The sequence below is a fragment of the Zonotrichia leucophrys genome, unplaced genomic scaffold (assembly GCF_028769735.1).
Source record: "Zonotrichia leucophrys gambelii isolate GWCS_2022_RI unplaced genomic scaffold, RI_Zleu_2.0 Scaffold_250_76700, whole genome shotgun sequence".
NCBI lineage: Eukaryota > Metazoa > Chordata > Aves > Passeriformes > Passerellidae > Zonotrichia > Zonotrichia leucophrys.
Window position 1 is genome coordinate 20404 of NW_026992455.1, and position 16037 is coordinate 36440.

The 16037-nt window shown below is 51.3% G+C and overlaps 1 protein-coding gene across 1 annotated transcript; it reads right to left on the reverse strand.

The window, feature by feature from the left end:
- Window positions 1-583: 583 nt before the first annotated feature.
- Window positions 584-14650, reverse strand: LOC135441346 (trypsin-like). Its single transcript, XM_064700892.1, has 5 exons — window positions 14602-14650; window positions 12035-12188; window positions 6969-7357; window positions 4848-4984; window positions 584-780 (listed from the first exon to the last, which is right to left on the reverse strand). Exons 1-5 carry the CDS (start codon window positions 14648-14650, stop codon window positions 604-606), a joined length of 906 nt encoding a protein of 301 aa, XP_064556962.1. The 3' UTR covers window positions 584-603.
- Between the last annotated feature and the right edge of the window lie 1387 nt (window positions 14651-16037).

A 16037-nucleotide genomic window follows, 5' to 3' on the forward strand; every position in this document is an offset into this window, starting at 1 on the left:
GGGTCACACGAGGGGTCAGTGGTCACTCGTGGTCACTCGGGGTCACACGAGGGGTCAGTGGTCACTCAGAGGGTTCAGTGGTCACTCAGGCTGTCCGTGGTCACTCGGGGTCACACTCGGGGTCAGCGGTCACTCTGTGGTCACTCAGGGTCACACTCGGGGTCAGTGGTCACTCAGGCTGTCCGTGGTCACTCAGGGTCACACGAGGAGTCACTGGTCAGTCTGTGGTCACTGGTCACACTCGGGGTCAGCGGTCACTCAGGCTGTCCGTGGTCACTCGGGGTCACACGAGGGGTCAGTGGTCACTCAGAGGGTTCAGTGGTCACTCAGGCTGTCCGTGGTCACTCAGGGTCACACTCGGGGTCAGTGGTCACTCAGGGTCACACTCGGGGTCAGCGGTCAGTCTGTGGTCACTCGGGGTCACACTCGGGGTCAGTGGTCACTCTGTGGTAACTCAGGGTCACACGAGGGGTCAGCGGTCACTCAGAGAGTTCAGTGGTCATTCCATGCTGTCCGTGGTCACTCGGGGTCACACTCGGGGTCAGCGGTCACTCCACTCGGTGGTCACTCAGGGTCACACGCGGGGTCAGCGGTCACTCGGGGTCACTCGGGGTCACACTCGGGGTCAGAGGTCAGCCCGGTGACCTCTCGGATCCAGGCCAGGGCGGGCTGGACGCGGGCGTAGACCCCCGGCCGGCCGGGCTGACCACAGGGGTGACCCCCCCAGGACACCACGGCCTGGAGGCGGCCCCGGCACAGCAGCGGCCCCCCGGAGTCACCCTGGGAAAAATGGGGAAAATTGGGAAAAATGGGGAAATGGGAAAAATGGGATTGGGGACATTGGGGGCATTGGGAAAAAATGGGGGAAATTGGGAAAAATGGGAAAATGGGATTGGGGACATTGGGGACACTCAGGGGTGACCCCCCCAGGACACCACGGCCTGGAGGCGGCCCCGGCACAGCAGCGGCCCCCCGGAGTCACCCTGGGAAAAATGGGGGAAAAAATGGGAAAATTGGGAAAAATGGGGAAATGGGAAAATGGGAAATTGGGAAAAATGGGAAAAAAATGGGGAAATTGGGAAAAATGGGGAAAAACAGGGAAAATGGAATTGGGGACATTGGGAAAAAATGGGGGAAAATTGGGAAAAATGGGAAAATGGGATTGGGGACATTGGGGACACTCAGGGGTGACCCCCCCAGGACACCACGGCCTGGAGGCGGCCCCGGCACAGCAGCGGCCCCCCGGAGTCACCCTGGGAAAAATGGGGAAAATGGGAAATTGGGAAAAATGGGAAAATGGGGAAATTGGAATTGGGGACATTGGGGACATTGGGGACATTGGGAAAAAATGGGAAAAATGGGGAAATTGGGAAATTGGGGAAAATGGAAGTGCAGACATTGGGAAAAAATGGGGGAAAAATGGGAGAAAATGGGATTGGGGATATTGGGAAAAAATGGGGGAAAATGGGAAAAAATGGGATTTGGGACATTGGGAAAAAATGGGGAAAAATATGGGGGGAAAATTGGGAAAAAATGTGGGAAATTGGGGAAAAATGGGAAAATGGGATTGGGGACATTGGGGACATTGGGAAAAAAATTGGGGGAAAATTGGGAAAAAAATGGGGGAAAATGGAAATTGGGAAAATTGGGAAATTGGGGAAAATGGGAAAAATGGGAAAATTGGGATTGGGGACATTGGGAAAAAATGGGGGGAAAAAATGGGGGGAAAAATTGGGAAAAAATGGGGAAAAAATGGGGAAAATGGGGAAAAATTGGGGAAAATGGGAAAATGGGAAAATGGGGAAAATGGGAAATTGGGGAAAATGGGGAAAATGGGAAAAATGGGGAAAATGGGATTGGGGACATTGGGGACACAGGGGTGACCCCCCAGGACACCACGGCCTGGAGGCGGCCCGGCACAGCAGCGGCCCCCGGAGTCACCCTGGGGAAAAATGGGGGGAAAAAATGGGAAAATTGGGAAAATGGGGAAAATTGGGGAAAATGGGAAAAATGGGAAAAAATGGGAAAATGGGATTGGGGACATTGGGGACATTGGGGAATTGGGAAAATGGGAAAAATGGGGAAAATGGGAAAAAATGGGGTTAAATTGGGGACATTGGGAAAAAATGGGGGAAAATGGGAAAATATGGGAAATTGGGGAAAATTGGGAAAAATGGGAAAAATGGGAAAATTGGGGAAATGGGGAAAATTGGGGAAATGGGAAATAATGGATTGGGAAATTGGGAAAGAATGGGGAAAATTGGGAAAATTGGGATTGGGGACATTGGGGGCATTGGGAAAATTGGGGAAAAATGGGAAAATTGGGATGGGAATTGGGAAAAATGGGGAAAATTGGGAAAATGGGAAAATGGATTGGGGAATTGGAAAAATGGGGAAAATGGGAAAATTGGGGAAATTGGGAAAAATTGGGGGAAATTGGGGAAATTGGGAAAAATGGGGAAAATGGGGAAAATGGGAAAATGGGGAAATTGGGGAAAATGGGAAATTGGGAAAATGGGAAAAATGGGGAAATGGGGAAATTGGGAAAAATGGGAAATTGGGGAAATTGGGAAAAATGGGGAAATTGGGAAAAATGGGAAATGGGAAAAATGGGAAAATTGGGAAAATGGGGAAATTAGGAAAAATGGGAAAATTTGGATTGGGGACATTGGGAAAATGGGAAAATTGGGAAAAATTGGGGAAATGGGAAAATGGGGAAAATGGGGAAAATGGGAAAAATGGGATTGGGGACATTGGGGACATTGGGAAAAATTGGGAAAAATGGGGGAAAATTGGGAAAATGGGGAAATTGGGAAATGGGGAAATGGGAAAAATGGGGAAATTGGGGAAAAATGGGGAAAATGGGATTGGGGGCATGGGGAAAAATTGGGGAAAAATGGGGGGAAATTGGGAAAGGAAAATGGAAAAATGGGGAAAAATGGGGAAAATGGGAAAATTGGGGAAAATGGGAAAAATGGAATTGGGGACATTGGGGACATTGGGAAAAAATGGGGGAAAATTGGGAAAAATGGGGGAAATTGGGAAAATTGGGAAAAAATGGGAAAATGGGATTGGGGACATTGGGAAAAAATGGGGGAAAATGGGGAAAATTGGGAAAAATGGGGAAAAAGGGGAAATTGGGAAAAATGGGGAAAAATGGGAAAAATGGGAAAATGGGAAAATTGGGAAAAATGGGAAAATGGGAAAATGGGAAAATTGGGAATTGAGGACATTGGGGCATTGGGGACATTGGGAAAATGGGGAAAATTGGGAAAAAATGGTGGGGAAATTGGATGGGACAATGGAATTGGGGACATTGGGGCACATGGTGAACACAGGTGACAATTGACACAGTGACACAAGTACACAAGTGACAATGTGAACACAGGTGGGAAACAGATGACAAAGTGACACAGGTGACAATAGGTGACACAGGGTGACATGGTGACACAGGTGACACACAGGTGCAGGTGACACAAGGTGAACAATGTGACACAGGTGACACACAGGTGACACACAGGTGACACACAGGTGACAATGTGACACACAGGTGACACAGGTGACACACAGGTGACACACAGGTGACACACAGGTGACACACACAGTGACCACAGGTGACACACACACAGGTGACAATGTGACACACAGGTGACAAGTGACAGTACACACAGGTGACACACAGGTGACACACACAGTGACACAGAGATGACACACGGGTGACACACAGGTGACAATGTGACACACGGTGCAGACAGGTGACACACAGGTGACACACAGGTGACAATTGACACAGGTGACACGTGACACACAGGTGACACACACACGTGACACACAGGTGACACACACAGCACAGGTGACACACAGGGTGACACAAGTGACACAGGTGACAATGTGATACACACAGTGACACACAGGTGACACAGGTGACACACAGGTGACAATGTGACACACACAGGTGACACAGGTGACACAGGTGACACACAGGTGACACAGTGACACAGAGGTGACACACAGGTGACACACAGGTGACACACACAGGTGACACAGGTGACACACAGGTGACAATATGACACAGGTGACACACACACGGGTGACACACACAGATGACACACACAGGTGACAATGTGACACAGGTGACACACACAGGTGACACACAGGTGACAATATGACACAGGTGACACAGGTGACACACAGGTGGCACACAGGTGACACACAGGTGACAATGTGACACAGGTGACACGGGTGACACACAGGTGACACACAGGTGACACAGGTGACAATGTGACACACACAGGTGACACAGGTGACACACACAGGTGACACAGGTGACACACAGGTGACACAGGTGACACACACAGGTGACACACACACAGGTGACAAGTGACACACCAGGGTACACTGTGACATACACAGGTGCACACATGGACCGTAGCACAGGTGCCCCACAGGTGACATGGCACGGTGACACACAGTGACACACACAGGTGACACACAGGTGACACAGAGGTGACACACAGGTGACAATGTGACACACAGGTGACACACAGGTGACACACACAGGTGACACACACAGGTGACACACACAGGTGACACACAGGTGACAATGTGACACACACACGAGTGACACACACAGTGACACACAGGTGACACACACACAGGTGACACACACAGGTGATACACAGGTGACACATGGGTGACACACAGGTGACACACAGATGACAATATGACACAGGTGACACAGGTGACACACGGGTGACACACAGGTGACACACAGGTGACAATGTGACACACAGGTCACACGCACAGGTGACAATGTGACACACACAGGTGACACACAGGTGACACACCTGGCAGGAGTCCCTGCCGCCCTCGGGCACGCCTGCGCACAGCATGTCCGGTGTCACCTGCGCCCCGTAGGCGTCACTGCAGGCGCTGTCCCCGAGCACGGTGACATTGAGGCACTGGGGGACATCCGGGTACGACTCTGGGGACACATGGGGACAATGACACACCTGGGACACACCTGGGACACACCTGGGACACACCTGGGGACACACCTGGGGACACCTGAGATACATCTGGGGACACACCTGGGACACACCTGGGGACACGTGGGGACACCTGGGACAGGTGATGTCCCCGAGCACGGTGACATTGAGGCACTGGGGGACATCCGGGTACGACTCTGGGGACACAGACACACCTGGGACAGGTGAGACACACCTGGGACACACCTGGGGACACACCTGGGGACACCTGAGATACATCTGGGGTCACACCTGGGGACAGGTGGCATCATCTGGGGACACCTGGGGACACCTGAGATACCTGGGACACACCTGGACACACCTGGGACACACCTGGGACACACCTGAGATACCTGGGGACACCTGGGACAGGTGAGACACACCTGGGGACACACCTGGGACACACCTGGGGACACACCTGGGATACCTGGGGACACCTGCGACACACCTGGGGACACCTGAGATACACCTGGGGACACCTGGGGACACCTGGGGACACACCTGAGATACCTGGGGACACCTGGGACAGGTGATGTCCCCAAGCACAGTGACGCTGAGGCACTGGGGCACGTCCGGGTACGACTCTGGGGACACATGGGGACAATGACACACCTGGGACACACCTGGGACACACCTGGGGACACCTGGGACACACCTGGGACACCTGGGATACCTGGGGACACCTGGGACACACCTGGGGACACACCTGGGGACACCTGGGACACCTGGGGACACCTGGGGACACCTGAATACTGGGGACACCTGGATACATCTGGGGACACACCTGGGATATACCTGGGACACCTGGGGACACCTGGGCACACCGGTGATTCCCCGAGACGGTGACACTGGACGCACTGCAGGGGACATCCTGGGACACGACTCTGGGGACACCTGGGGCACAATGGACACACCCGGGACACACCTGAGACACACCTGGGGACACACCTGGGGACACACCTGGAGGAACACCTGGGGACACACCTGGGACACCTGGGACACACCTGAGACAGGTGAGGGTCACCTGGGACACACCTGGGACAGGTGAGACACACCCGGGACACACCTGGGACACCTGGGGACACCCGAGATGGACACACCTGGGACACACCTGGGAGAATACCTGGGACACACCTGGGGACAACCTGGGACAGCTGAGACACACCTGGGACACACCTGGGACACACCTGGGACAGGTGATGTCCCGAGCACGGTGACATTGAGGCACTGGGCACGTCCGGGTACGACTCTGGGACACAAACACACCTGGGACACTGGGACACACCTGGGGACACACCTGGGGATACTGGGGACACCTGGACACACCTGGACAACCTGGGACACACTGGGACACCTGGGACACACCTGGGGACAGTTGGACACACTGGACAGGTGAATACCTGGGGACACACCTGGGACACACCTGGGACACACCTGGGACAACCTGGGAACACCTGGGACACCTGAGATACTGGGACACACCTGGGAAACCTGAGTCTGGGACCACCTGGGACACCTGGGGACACCTGGGGACAGCTGGCACAGGTGGCACTGGGACAGGGACATGCCTGGGACCCTCCCAGTCCCTCCAACCCTCAAACCAGTATAAACCAGTCCAAACCAGTCCAAACCAGTCCAAACCAATCCAAACCAGTCCAAACCAGTCCCTCCCAGTCCAAACCAGTTTAAACCAATCCCTCCCAGTCCAAACCAGTCCAAACCAGTCCAAACCAATCCCTCCCAATCCCTCCCAGTCCAAACCAGTCCAAACCAATCCAAACCAATCCCTCCCACTCCAAACCAGTCCAAACCAGTCCAAACCAGTTTAAACCAGTCCAAACCAGTCCAAACCAGTCCAAACCAGTCCAAACCAGTCCAAACCAGTCCCTCCCAGTCCAAACCAGTCCCTCCCAGTCCAAACCAGTTTAAACCAGCGCGCACCTTCGGGGCTGCTGGTGCTGCCCCAGCCCATGACGGTGCAGGCGGAGCCGGGGGTGGGCGTGGCCTGGCCCAGGGGGAGGGGCCTCACGCGGGGCCCGCAGCTGAAGGGCGGCTCCACCCTCAGCAGCATCAGGTCGTGGGATCGGCCCGAATCCTCGGAAACTTCCCGCAAAAAATTCCCAAAAAATTCCTCGGCGCTCCCGGGATTCCCGGAAACACCCCCGGGGTTCCCGGAAAAATTCCCGGTTTTCCCGGAAGCGCGGGAATTGGCGGGGTTTGCCGCGGCCTTGCCGAAGTCCGGGTGCACCACGAGCTCCACGGCGGCGGCGAATTGGACGTGGCCGCTGGGCTGGGCCAGGCTGTGCTCGCCGGCGCGCACCTGCAGGTGGCTGGGGGCGGTCCCAGTGCAAACCAGTTCAGACCAGTAACCCCCAGTTCATCCCAGTTTGACCAGTAAGCTCAGAAACCCCATAAATCCCAGTTATTCCCAGTTATTCCCAGTTATTCCCCTCACCTGAGCTCACCTGCGCGCACCTGCAGGTGGCTGGGGGCGATCCCAGTGCAAACCAGTTCAGACCAGTAACCCCCAGTTCATCCCAGTCCATCCCAGTTTGACCAGTAAACTCAGAAATCCCATAAATCCCAGTTATTCCCAGTTATTCCCAGTTATTCCCCTCACCTGTGCTCACCTGTGCTCGCCGGCGCGCACCTGCAGGTGGCTGGGAGCCATCCCAGTGCAAACCAGTTCAGACCAGTTCAGACCAGTTCAAACCAGTAACCCCCAGTTCATCCCAGTCCATCCCAGTTTGACCAGTAACCACATAGATCCCATAAATCCCAGTTATTCCCAGATATTCCCAGTTATTCCCAGTTATTCCCCTCACCTGTGCTCACCTGAGCTCACCTGCAGGTGGCTGGGAGGGATCCCAGTGCAAACCAGTTCAAACCAGTAAGCCCCAGTTCATCCCAGTAACCCCCAGTCCATCCCAGTTTGAGCAGTAAACTCAGAAATCCCATAAATCCCAGTTATTCCCAGATATTCCCAGTTATTCCCAGTTATTCTCCACACCTGAGCTCACCTGTGCTCACCTGCGCGCACCTGCAGGTGGCTGGGGGCGGTCCCAGTGCAAACCAGTTCAAACCAGTAACCCCCAGTTCATCCCAGTCCATCCCAGTTTGACCAGTAACCACATAGATCCCATAAATCCCAGTTATTCCCAGTTATTCCCAGTTATTCCCCACACCTGAGCTCACCTGTGCTCACCTGGATGTGGCTGGGAGCGATCCCAGTGCAAACCAGTTCAAACCAGTAACCCCCAGTTCATCCCAGTTTGACCAGTAACCACATAAATCCCATAAATCCCAGTTATTCCCAGTTATTCCCCTCACCTGAGCTCACCTGTGCGCACCTGCGCGCACCTGCAGGTGGCTGGGGGCGATCCCAGTGCAAACCAGTTCAGACCAGTTCAAACCAGTAACCCCCAGTTCATCCCAGTTTAACCAGTAACCCCCAGTTTAACCGGTAACCAGATAAATCCCAGTTATTCCCAGTTATTCCCAGTTATTCCCCTCACCTGAGCTCACCTGTGCTCACCTGCAGGTGGCTGGGAGCGATCCCAGTGCAAACCAGTTCAGACCAGTTCAGACCAGTTCAAACCAGTAACCAGATAAATCCCATAAATCCCAGTTATTCCAAATTATTCCCAGTTATTCCCCACACCTGTGCTCACCTGAGCGCACCTGCAGGTGGCTGGGAGGGATCCCAGTTCAAACCAGTTCAGACCAGTTCAGACCAGTAACCCCCAGTTCATCCCAGTCCATCCCAGTTTGAGCAGTAAGCTCAGAAATCCCATAAATCCCAGTTATTCCCAGTTATTCCCAGTTATTCCCAGTTATTCCCCACACCTGAGCTCACCTGAGCGCACCTGCAGGTGGCTGGGGGCGATCCCAGTGCAAACCAGTTCAGACCAGTTCAGACCAGTAACCCCCAGTTCATCCCAGTTTGACCAGTAAACTCAGAAATCCCATAAATCCCAGTTATTCCCAGTTATTCCCCTCACCTGTGCTCGCCGGCGCGCACCTGCAGGTGGCTGGGGGCGATCCCAGTGCAAACCAGTTCAGACCAGTTCAAACCAGTAACCCCCAGTTCATCCCAGTCCATCCCAGTTTGAGCAGTAACCACATAGATCCCAGTTATTCCCAGTTGTTATTCCCAGTTATTCCCAGTTATTCCCAGTTATTCCCCTCACCTGTGCTCACCTGCGCGCACCTGCAGGTGGCTGGGAGCGATCCCAGTGCAAACCAGTTCAAACCAGTTCAAACCAGTAACCCCCAGTTCATCCCAGTCCATCCCAGTTTGAGCAGTAACCACATAAATCCCATAAATCCCAGTTATTCCCAGTTATTCCCAGTTATTCCCAGTTGTTCCCCTCACCTGAGCTCACCTGTGCTCACCTGGATGTGGCTGGGAGGGATCCCAGTGCAAACCAGTTCAGACCAGTTCAAACCAGTAACCCCCAGTCCATCCCAGTCCATCCCAGTTTGAGCAGTAACCACATAAATCCCAGTTATTCCCAGTTATTCCCCTCACCTGAGCTCACCTGTGCTCGCCGGCGCGCACCTGCAGGTGGCTGGGGGCGGTCCCAGTGCAAACCAGTTCAAACCAGTAACCCCCAGTTCATCCCAGTCCATCCCAGTTTGAGCAGTAACCCCCAGTTTAACCGGTAACCAGATAAATCCCAGTTATTCCCAGTTATTCCCAGTTATTCCCAGTTATTCCCCACACCTGTGCTCACCTGCGCGCACCTGCAGGTGGCTGGGGGCGATCCCAGTGCAAACCAGTTCAGACCAGTTCACACCAGTAACCCCCAGTTCATCCCAGTAACCCCCAGTTCATCCCAGTCCATCCCAGTTTGACCAGTAACCAGATAAATCCCATAAATCCCAGTTATTCCCAGTTATTCCCAGTTATTCCCAGTTATTCCCAATTATTCCCAGTTATTCCCCACACCTGAGCTCACCTGAGCGCACCTGCAGGTGGCTGGGGGCGATCCAGTGCAAACCAGTTCAAACCAGTTCAGACCAGTTCAAACCAGTTCAGACCAGTAACCCCCAGTTCATCCCAGTCCATCCCAGTTTGAGCAGTAACCACATAAATCCCATAAATCCCAGTTATTCCAAATTATTCCCAGTTATTCCCCACACCTGAGCTCACCTGAGCGCACCTGCAGGTGGCTGGAAGGGCAGGAGAGCAATCCCAGTTCAAACCAGTAACCCCCAGTCCATCCCAGTTTGACCAGTAACCCCCAGTTTAACCGGTAACCAGATAAATCCCATAAATCCCAGTTATTCCCCTCACCTGAGCTCACCTGAGCGCACCTGCAGGTGGCTGGGAGGGATCCCAGTGCAAACCAGTTCAAACCAGTTCAAACCAGTTCAAACCAGTCCATCCCAGTGCTCCCAGTTTGTTCCCAGTTCTCCCTCAATCCCCTCCCAGTCCCTCCCAGTATAAACCAGCAATCCCAAATCCCCTCCCAGTCCCTCCCAGTCCCTCCCAGTACAAACCAGTATATCCCAGTCCGTACCTGGCCTGGCAGTGGGCGGCGCTCAGCACCCACCGGGGGCTCAGCAGGGCCCTCCCAGTCCCTCCCAGTCCATCCCAGTCCATCCCAGTACACCCCAGTCCATCCCAGTCCCTCCCAGTATAAACCAGTCCATCCCAGTGCGTACCTGGCCTGGCACCCACCGGGGGCTCAGCAGGGCCCCCCCAGTATACCCCAGCATAAACCAGTATATCCCAATCCTCTCCCAGTCCCTCCCAATCCTCTCCCAGTATAACCCAGTACATCCCAGTATATCCCAGTCCCTCCCAGTATATCCCAGTATCACCAGTCCATACCTGGCCTGGCAGTGGGCGGCGCTCAGCACCCACCGGGGGCTCAGCAGGGCCCTCCCAGTCCCTCCCAGTATAAACCAGTATATCCCAATCCCCTCCCAGTCCCTCCCAGTCCCCTCCCAGTATATCCCAGTATAAACCAGTACAAACCAGTATAACCAGTCCGTACCTGGCCTGGCAGTGGGCGGCGCTCAGCACCCACTGGGGGCTCAGCAGGGCCCTCCCAGTCCCTCCCAATCCCCTCCAGTCCCTCCCAGTACAAACCAGTATAAACCAGTATATCCCAGTACAAACCAGTATAAACCAGTATATCCCAGTACAAACCAGTATATCCCAGTATAACCAGTCCGTACCTGGCCTGGCAGTGGGCGGCGCTCAGCACCCACCGGGGGCTCAGCAGGGCCCCCCCAGTCCCTCCCAGTATAAACCAGTATATCCCAGTATATCCCAGTCTGCACCTGGCCTGGCAGTGGGCCGCACTCAGCACCCACCGGGGGCTCAGCAGGGCCCTCCCAGTATAAACCAGTACAAACCAGTAACCCCAGTGCGTACCTGGCCTGGCAGTGGGCGGCGCTCAGCACCCACCGGGGGCTCAGCAGGGCCCTCCCAGTCCCTCCCAGTCCCCTCCCAGTATATCCCAGTACAAACCAGTACAAACCAGTATATCCCAGTTCACACATGGCCTGGCAGTGGGCCGCGCTCAGCACCCACCGGGGGCTCAGCAGGGCCCTCCCAGTACAAACCAGTATAAACCAGTATAAACCAGTATATCCCAGTACAAACCAGTATAACCAGTCCGTACCTGGCCTGGCAGTGGGCCGCACTCAGCACCCACCGGGGGCTCAGCAGGGCCCTCCCAGTATAAACCAGTATAAACCAGTATGTCCCAATCCCCTCCCAGTCCCTCCCAGTATATCCCAGTCCATCCCAGTGTATCCCAATCCCCTCCCAGTATATCCCAGTCCATCCCAGTGCGTACCTGGCCTGGCAGTGGGCCGCGCTCAGCACCCACCGGGGGCTCAGCAGGGCCCTCCCAGTATAAACCAGTATAAACCAGTATAACCAGTATATCCATACCTGGCCTGGCAGTGGGCCGCACTCAGCACCCACCGGGGGCTCAGCAGGGCCCTCCCAGTATAAACCAGTATAAACCAGTATAACCAGTCCGTACCTGGCCTGGCAGTGGGCCGCGCTCAGCACCCACCGGGGGCTCAGCAGGGCCCCCCCGCACACGAACTGGTCGAACTGGAAAAGCCGCACGAGCCCCGCGTGCTCCTGGGGGGGGCACTCGGAGCCCCCCAAAATCCGACCGGGGTGGGGGTGGCCTGGAGAGGGGGGTCAGAATTCCCGAAATTCCCGAAAATTCCCGAAATTCCCCCCAAAAATTGGGAATTTTCCCGAAATTCCCAAAAATTTCACTCAAAAAATTCCAGAAAAATTCCACCAAAATCCCCCCCCCCCCCCAAAATATTCCCCAAAATTCTCCGAAAATCCCGGAGAATTCCACCCCTGAATTCCACAAAAAGTTCCCGAAATTCCACCCAAAAATACCAAAATTTCCACCCAAAAATCCCTCAAAATTTCCTTGAAAATTCCCCAACATTTTCTCCCAAAATTCCACCAAAAATTCCAGAAAAATTCCCCCAAAAATTCCCAAAATTCCACCCGAAAATCCCGGAGAATTCCACCCCCGAATTCCACAAAAATTCCCAAAACTCCACCCAAAAATTCCAAAATTTCACCCAAAAATTCCTCAAAATTTCCCCAAATTTCCTTGAAAATTCCCCAACATTTTCTCCCAAAATTCCACCAAAAATTCCAGAAAAATTCCACCAAAATTCCCCCCCCCAAATATTCCCAAAATTCCACCCGAAAATCCAGGAGAATTCCACCCCAGAAAGTTCCAGAAATTTCCACCCAAAAATTCATGAAAAAACGAAAAATCAAAAAAAAAAAAAAATTCCACCCCTAAAAAATTCCGCAAAATTCCACCCAAAAATTCCACAAAATTCCCCACATTTCCATTGAAAATTCCCCAATATTTTCTCCCAAAATTCCACCAAAAATTTCCCCAAATTTCATCCGAAAATTCCAGGAAAAATTCCACCAAAATTTCCCCCAAATATTCCCAAAATTCCACCCGAAAATCCCGGAGAATTCCACCCCCGAATTCCACAAAAAGTTCCCGAAATTCCACCCAAAAATTCCAAAATTTCACCCAAAAATTCCGCAAAATTTCCCCGCATTTCCCAAAATTTCCTTGAAAATCCCCCAACATTTTCTCCCAAAATTCCACCAAAAATTTCCCCAAATTTCATCCAAAAATTCCAGAAAAATTCCCCCAAATTTCCAAAAAATTCACCCCCAAAAAATCCCCAAATGTACCAAAACCCCACCCAATAACTTCAAAAAAAAATCGTCCCAAAAATCCTGAATTCCAACCCAAAAAGTCGCAAAAGTCCCACCCAAAAATGCCCCAAATTTTCCAGAATTCCTCTCAAAAATTTCAGAAATTTCCCCCACATTTTTCAAAAAATTCCCCAAAAATCCCCCCCCAAAAAATCCCAAATTCCACCCAAAATATCCCCAAAATTCACCCCAAAAATCCCAAATTTCACCCCAAAATTATTCCCAAATTTTCCTTAAACACCCCCCCAAATTTCACCCAAATTTCCCCCAAATTCCTCAAAATTTCCCCCAAAATCTCCCAAATTTTCCTTCAAATCCCCCAATTTTGCCCCAAATCCTTCCAACTTCCCCAAACCTTCCCGAATCCCCCAAATTTTATTTAAAAATCCCCCAAATTTCCACCAAAAATCCCCCAAATTTTCCATTAAACCCCCCCCAAAATTCCCCCAATCTTCCCCAAATTTTCCATTAAATTTTATTTTAAAATCCCCCAAATTTTCCATTAAACCCCCCAAAATGCCCCCAAATCCCCCAAATTTTATCTTCAAATCCCCCAAATTTCTCCCAAAATCCCCAAAATTTTCCCCCAAATTTTCCATTCACCCCCCCAAACTTTCCTCTAAAATCCCCCAAATTTCCTCAAAATTTCCTCCAAATTTTTCCTGAATTTTCCCCCTAAAAAATCCCTCAAACTTTCCTTAAAACCTCTCGAAATTTCCCTAAAATCCCCCAAATTTTCCTCCAAATTTTTCCCCTAAACCACCCAAATTTTCCTTAAAACCTCTCCAAATTTCCCTAAAATCCATCAAATTTTCCTCCAAATTTTTCCCAAATTTTCTCCCTAAAAAATCCCTCAAACTTTCCTGAAAACCTCTCGAAATTTCCCTAAAATCCCCCAAATTTTCCTCCAAAATTTTTCCCAAATTTTCCCCCTCAAACTTTCCTTAAAACCTCTCGAAATTTCCCTAAAATCCCCAAATTTTTCCCAAATTTTCCCCTAAACCACCCAAATTTTCCTTCCAACCTCTCCCAATTTCCCCTAAAATCCCCCAAATTTTCCTCCAAAATTTTTCCCAAATTTTCCCCCTAAAACTTTCCTTAAAACCTCTCGAAATTTCCCTAAAATCCATCAAATTTTCCTCCAAATTTTTCCCTAAACCACCCAAATTTTACTTTAAATGGCTCCAAATTTCCCTAAAATCCCCCCCAAAAACCCCAAATTTTTTCCAAAACTCCCCCGAAATTCCCCAAAATCCGGAATTTCCCCCCGAATTTTTCCAAAACTCCCCAAAATTGGGAATTTTCCCCCCAAACGCGGGGTCCCCTCACCGGGGGGCAGCAGGAGGAGGATGAGGATGATGAGGCCGAAGGGTTCCATGGCGCTGATGGGTGGGGGGGATCCGCGTGACGCCGCTTCATTAAGGGAGGCCTCGTTAATGATTAATTAATGAGCGGCCCCTCCCCCCCCCCCCGCGGGCCAGGTGGGGCCTTCCCACCCCTCCCCCACCCCGGGAAAAGCCGAATTTTGGGGGGATTTTGGGGGGGATCCTCTCAAATTGTGCCCAAAAAATCCCCAAAATTTCCCCTCAAATTCCCTCCAATTCCCCCCAAATTTCCCTAAAATTTCCTCCAAAAATTCCCTTGAAATCTCCCCAAAATTCCTACAAAATTCCCTCAAATTCCCCCAAAAATTCGCTTTAAATTACTCCAAAAACTCCCCAAAATTCCCCCCAAAATTCCCTCAGAATCTCCCCAAAATCCCTTCAAATTCCCCAAAATTCCCTCCCAAAATTCCCTATAAATCTCCTCAAATTCCCCCCTAAATTCTTTCAAAATCCCCTCAAATTCCCCCCAAAATTCGCTTGAAATTACTCCAAAAACTCCCCAAAATTCCCCCAAAATCCCCTCAGAATCTCCCCAAATCACCACAAATTCCCCTAAAATTCCCTCCCAAAATTCCCTATAAATCTCCTCAAAATCCCCTCAAATCCCCCCCAAAATTCGCTTTAAATTACTCCAAAAACTCCCCAAAATTCCCTCAAATTCCCCCCAAATTTCCCTAAAATTTCCTCCAAAAATTCCCTTGAAATCTCCCCAAAATTCCCTCAAAATCCCCCCAAATTCCCCCCAAAATTCGCTTTAAATTACTCCAAAAACTCCCCAAAATTCCCTCAAATTCCCCCCAAATTTCCTCCAAAAATTCCCTTGAAATCTCCCCAAAATCCCCTCAAATTCCCCCCAAAATTTGCTCCAAATTACTCCAAAAACTCCCCAAAATTCCCTCAGAATCTCCCCAAAATCCCTTCAAATTCCCCTAAAATTCCCTCCCAAAATTCCTATAAATCTCCTCAAATTCCCCCCTAAATTCCCTCAAATTCCCCCAAAATTCCTTCAAAATTCCCTCAAATTCCCCCCAAATTTCCCTAAAATTTCCCCAAAAATTCCCTTGAAATCTCCCCAAAATTCCTCCAAAATCCCTCAAATTCCCCCAAAATTCGCTCTAAATTACTCCAAAAACTCCCCAAAATTCCCCCCAAAATTCCCTCAATCTTCCCAAAATCCCTTCAAATTCCCCTAAAATTCCCTCCCAAAATTCCCTATAAATCTCCTCAAATTCCCCCCAAATTCTTTCAAAATCCCCTCAAATCCCCCCCAAAATTCGCTTTAAATTACTCCAAAAACTCCCCAAAATTCCCTGAAAATCCCCCCAAATTTCCCTCTAAATTCCTTCAAAATCCCCCCAAAATTCGCTCAAATTACTTCAA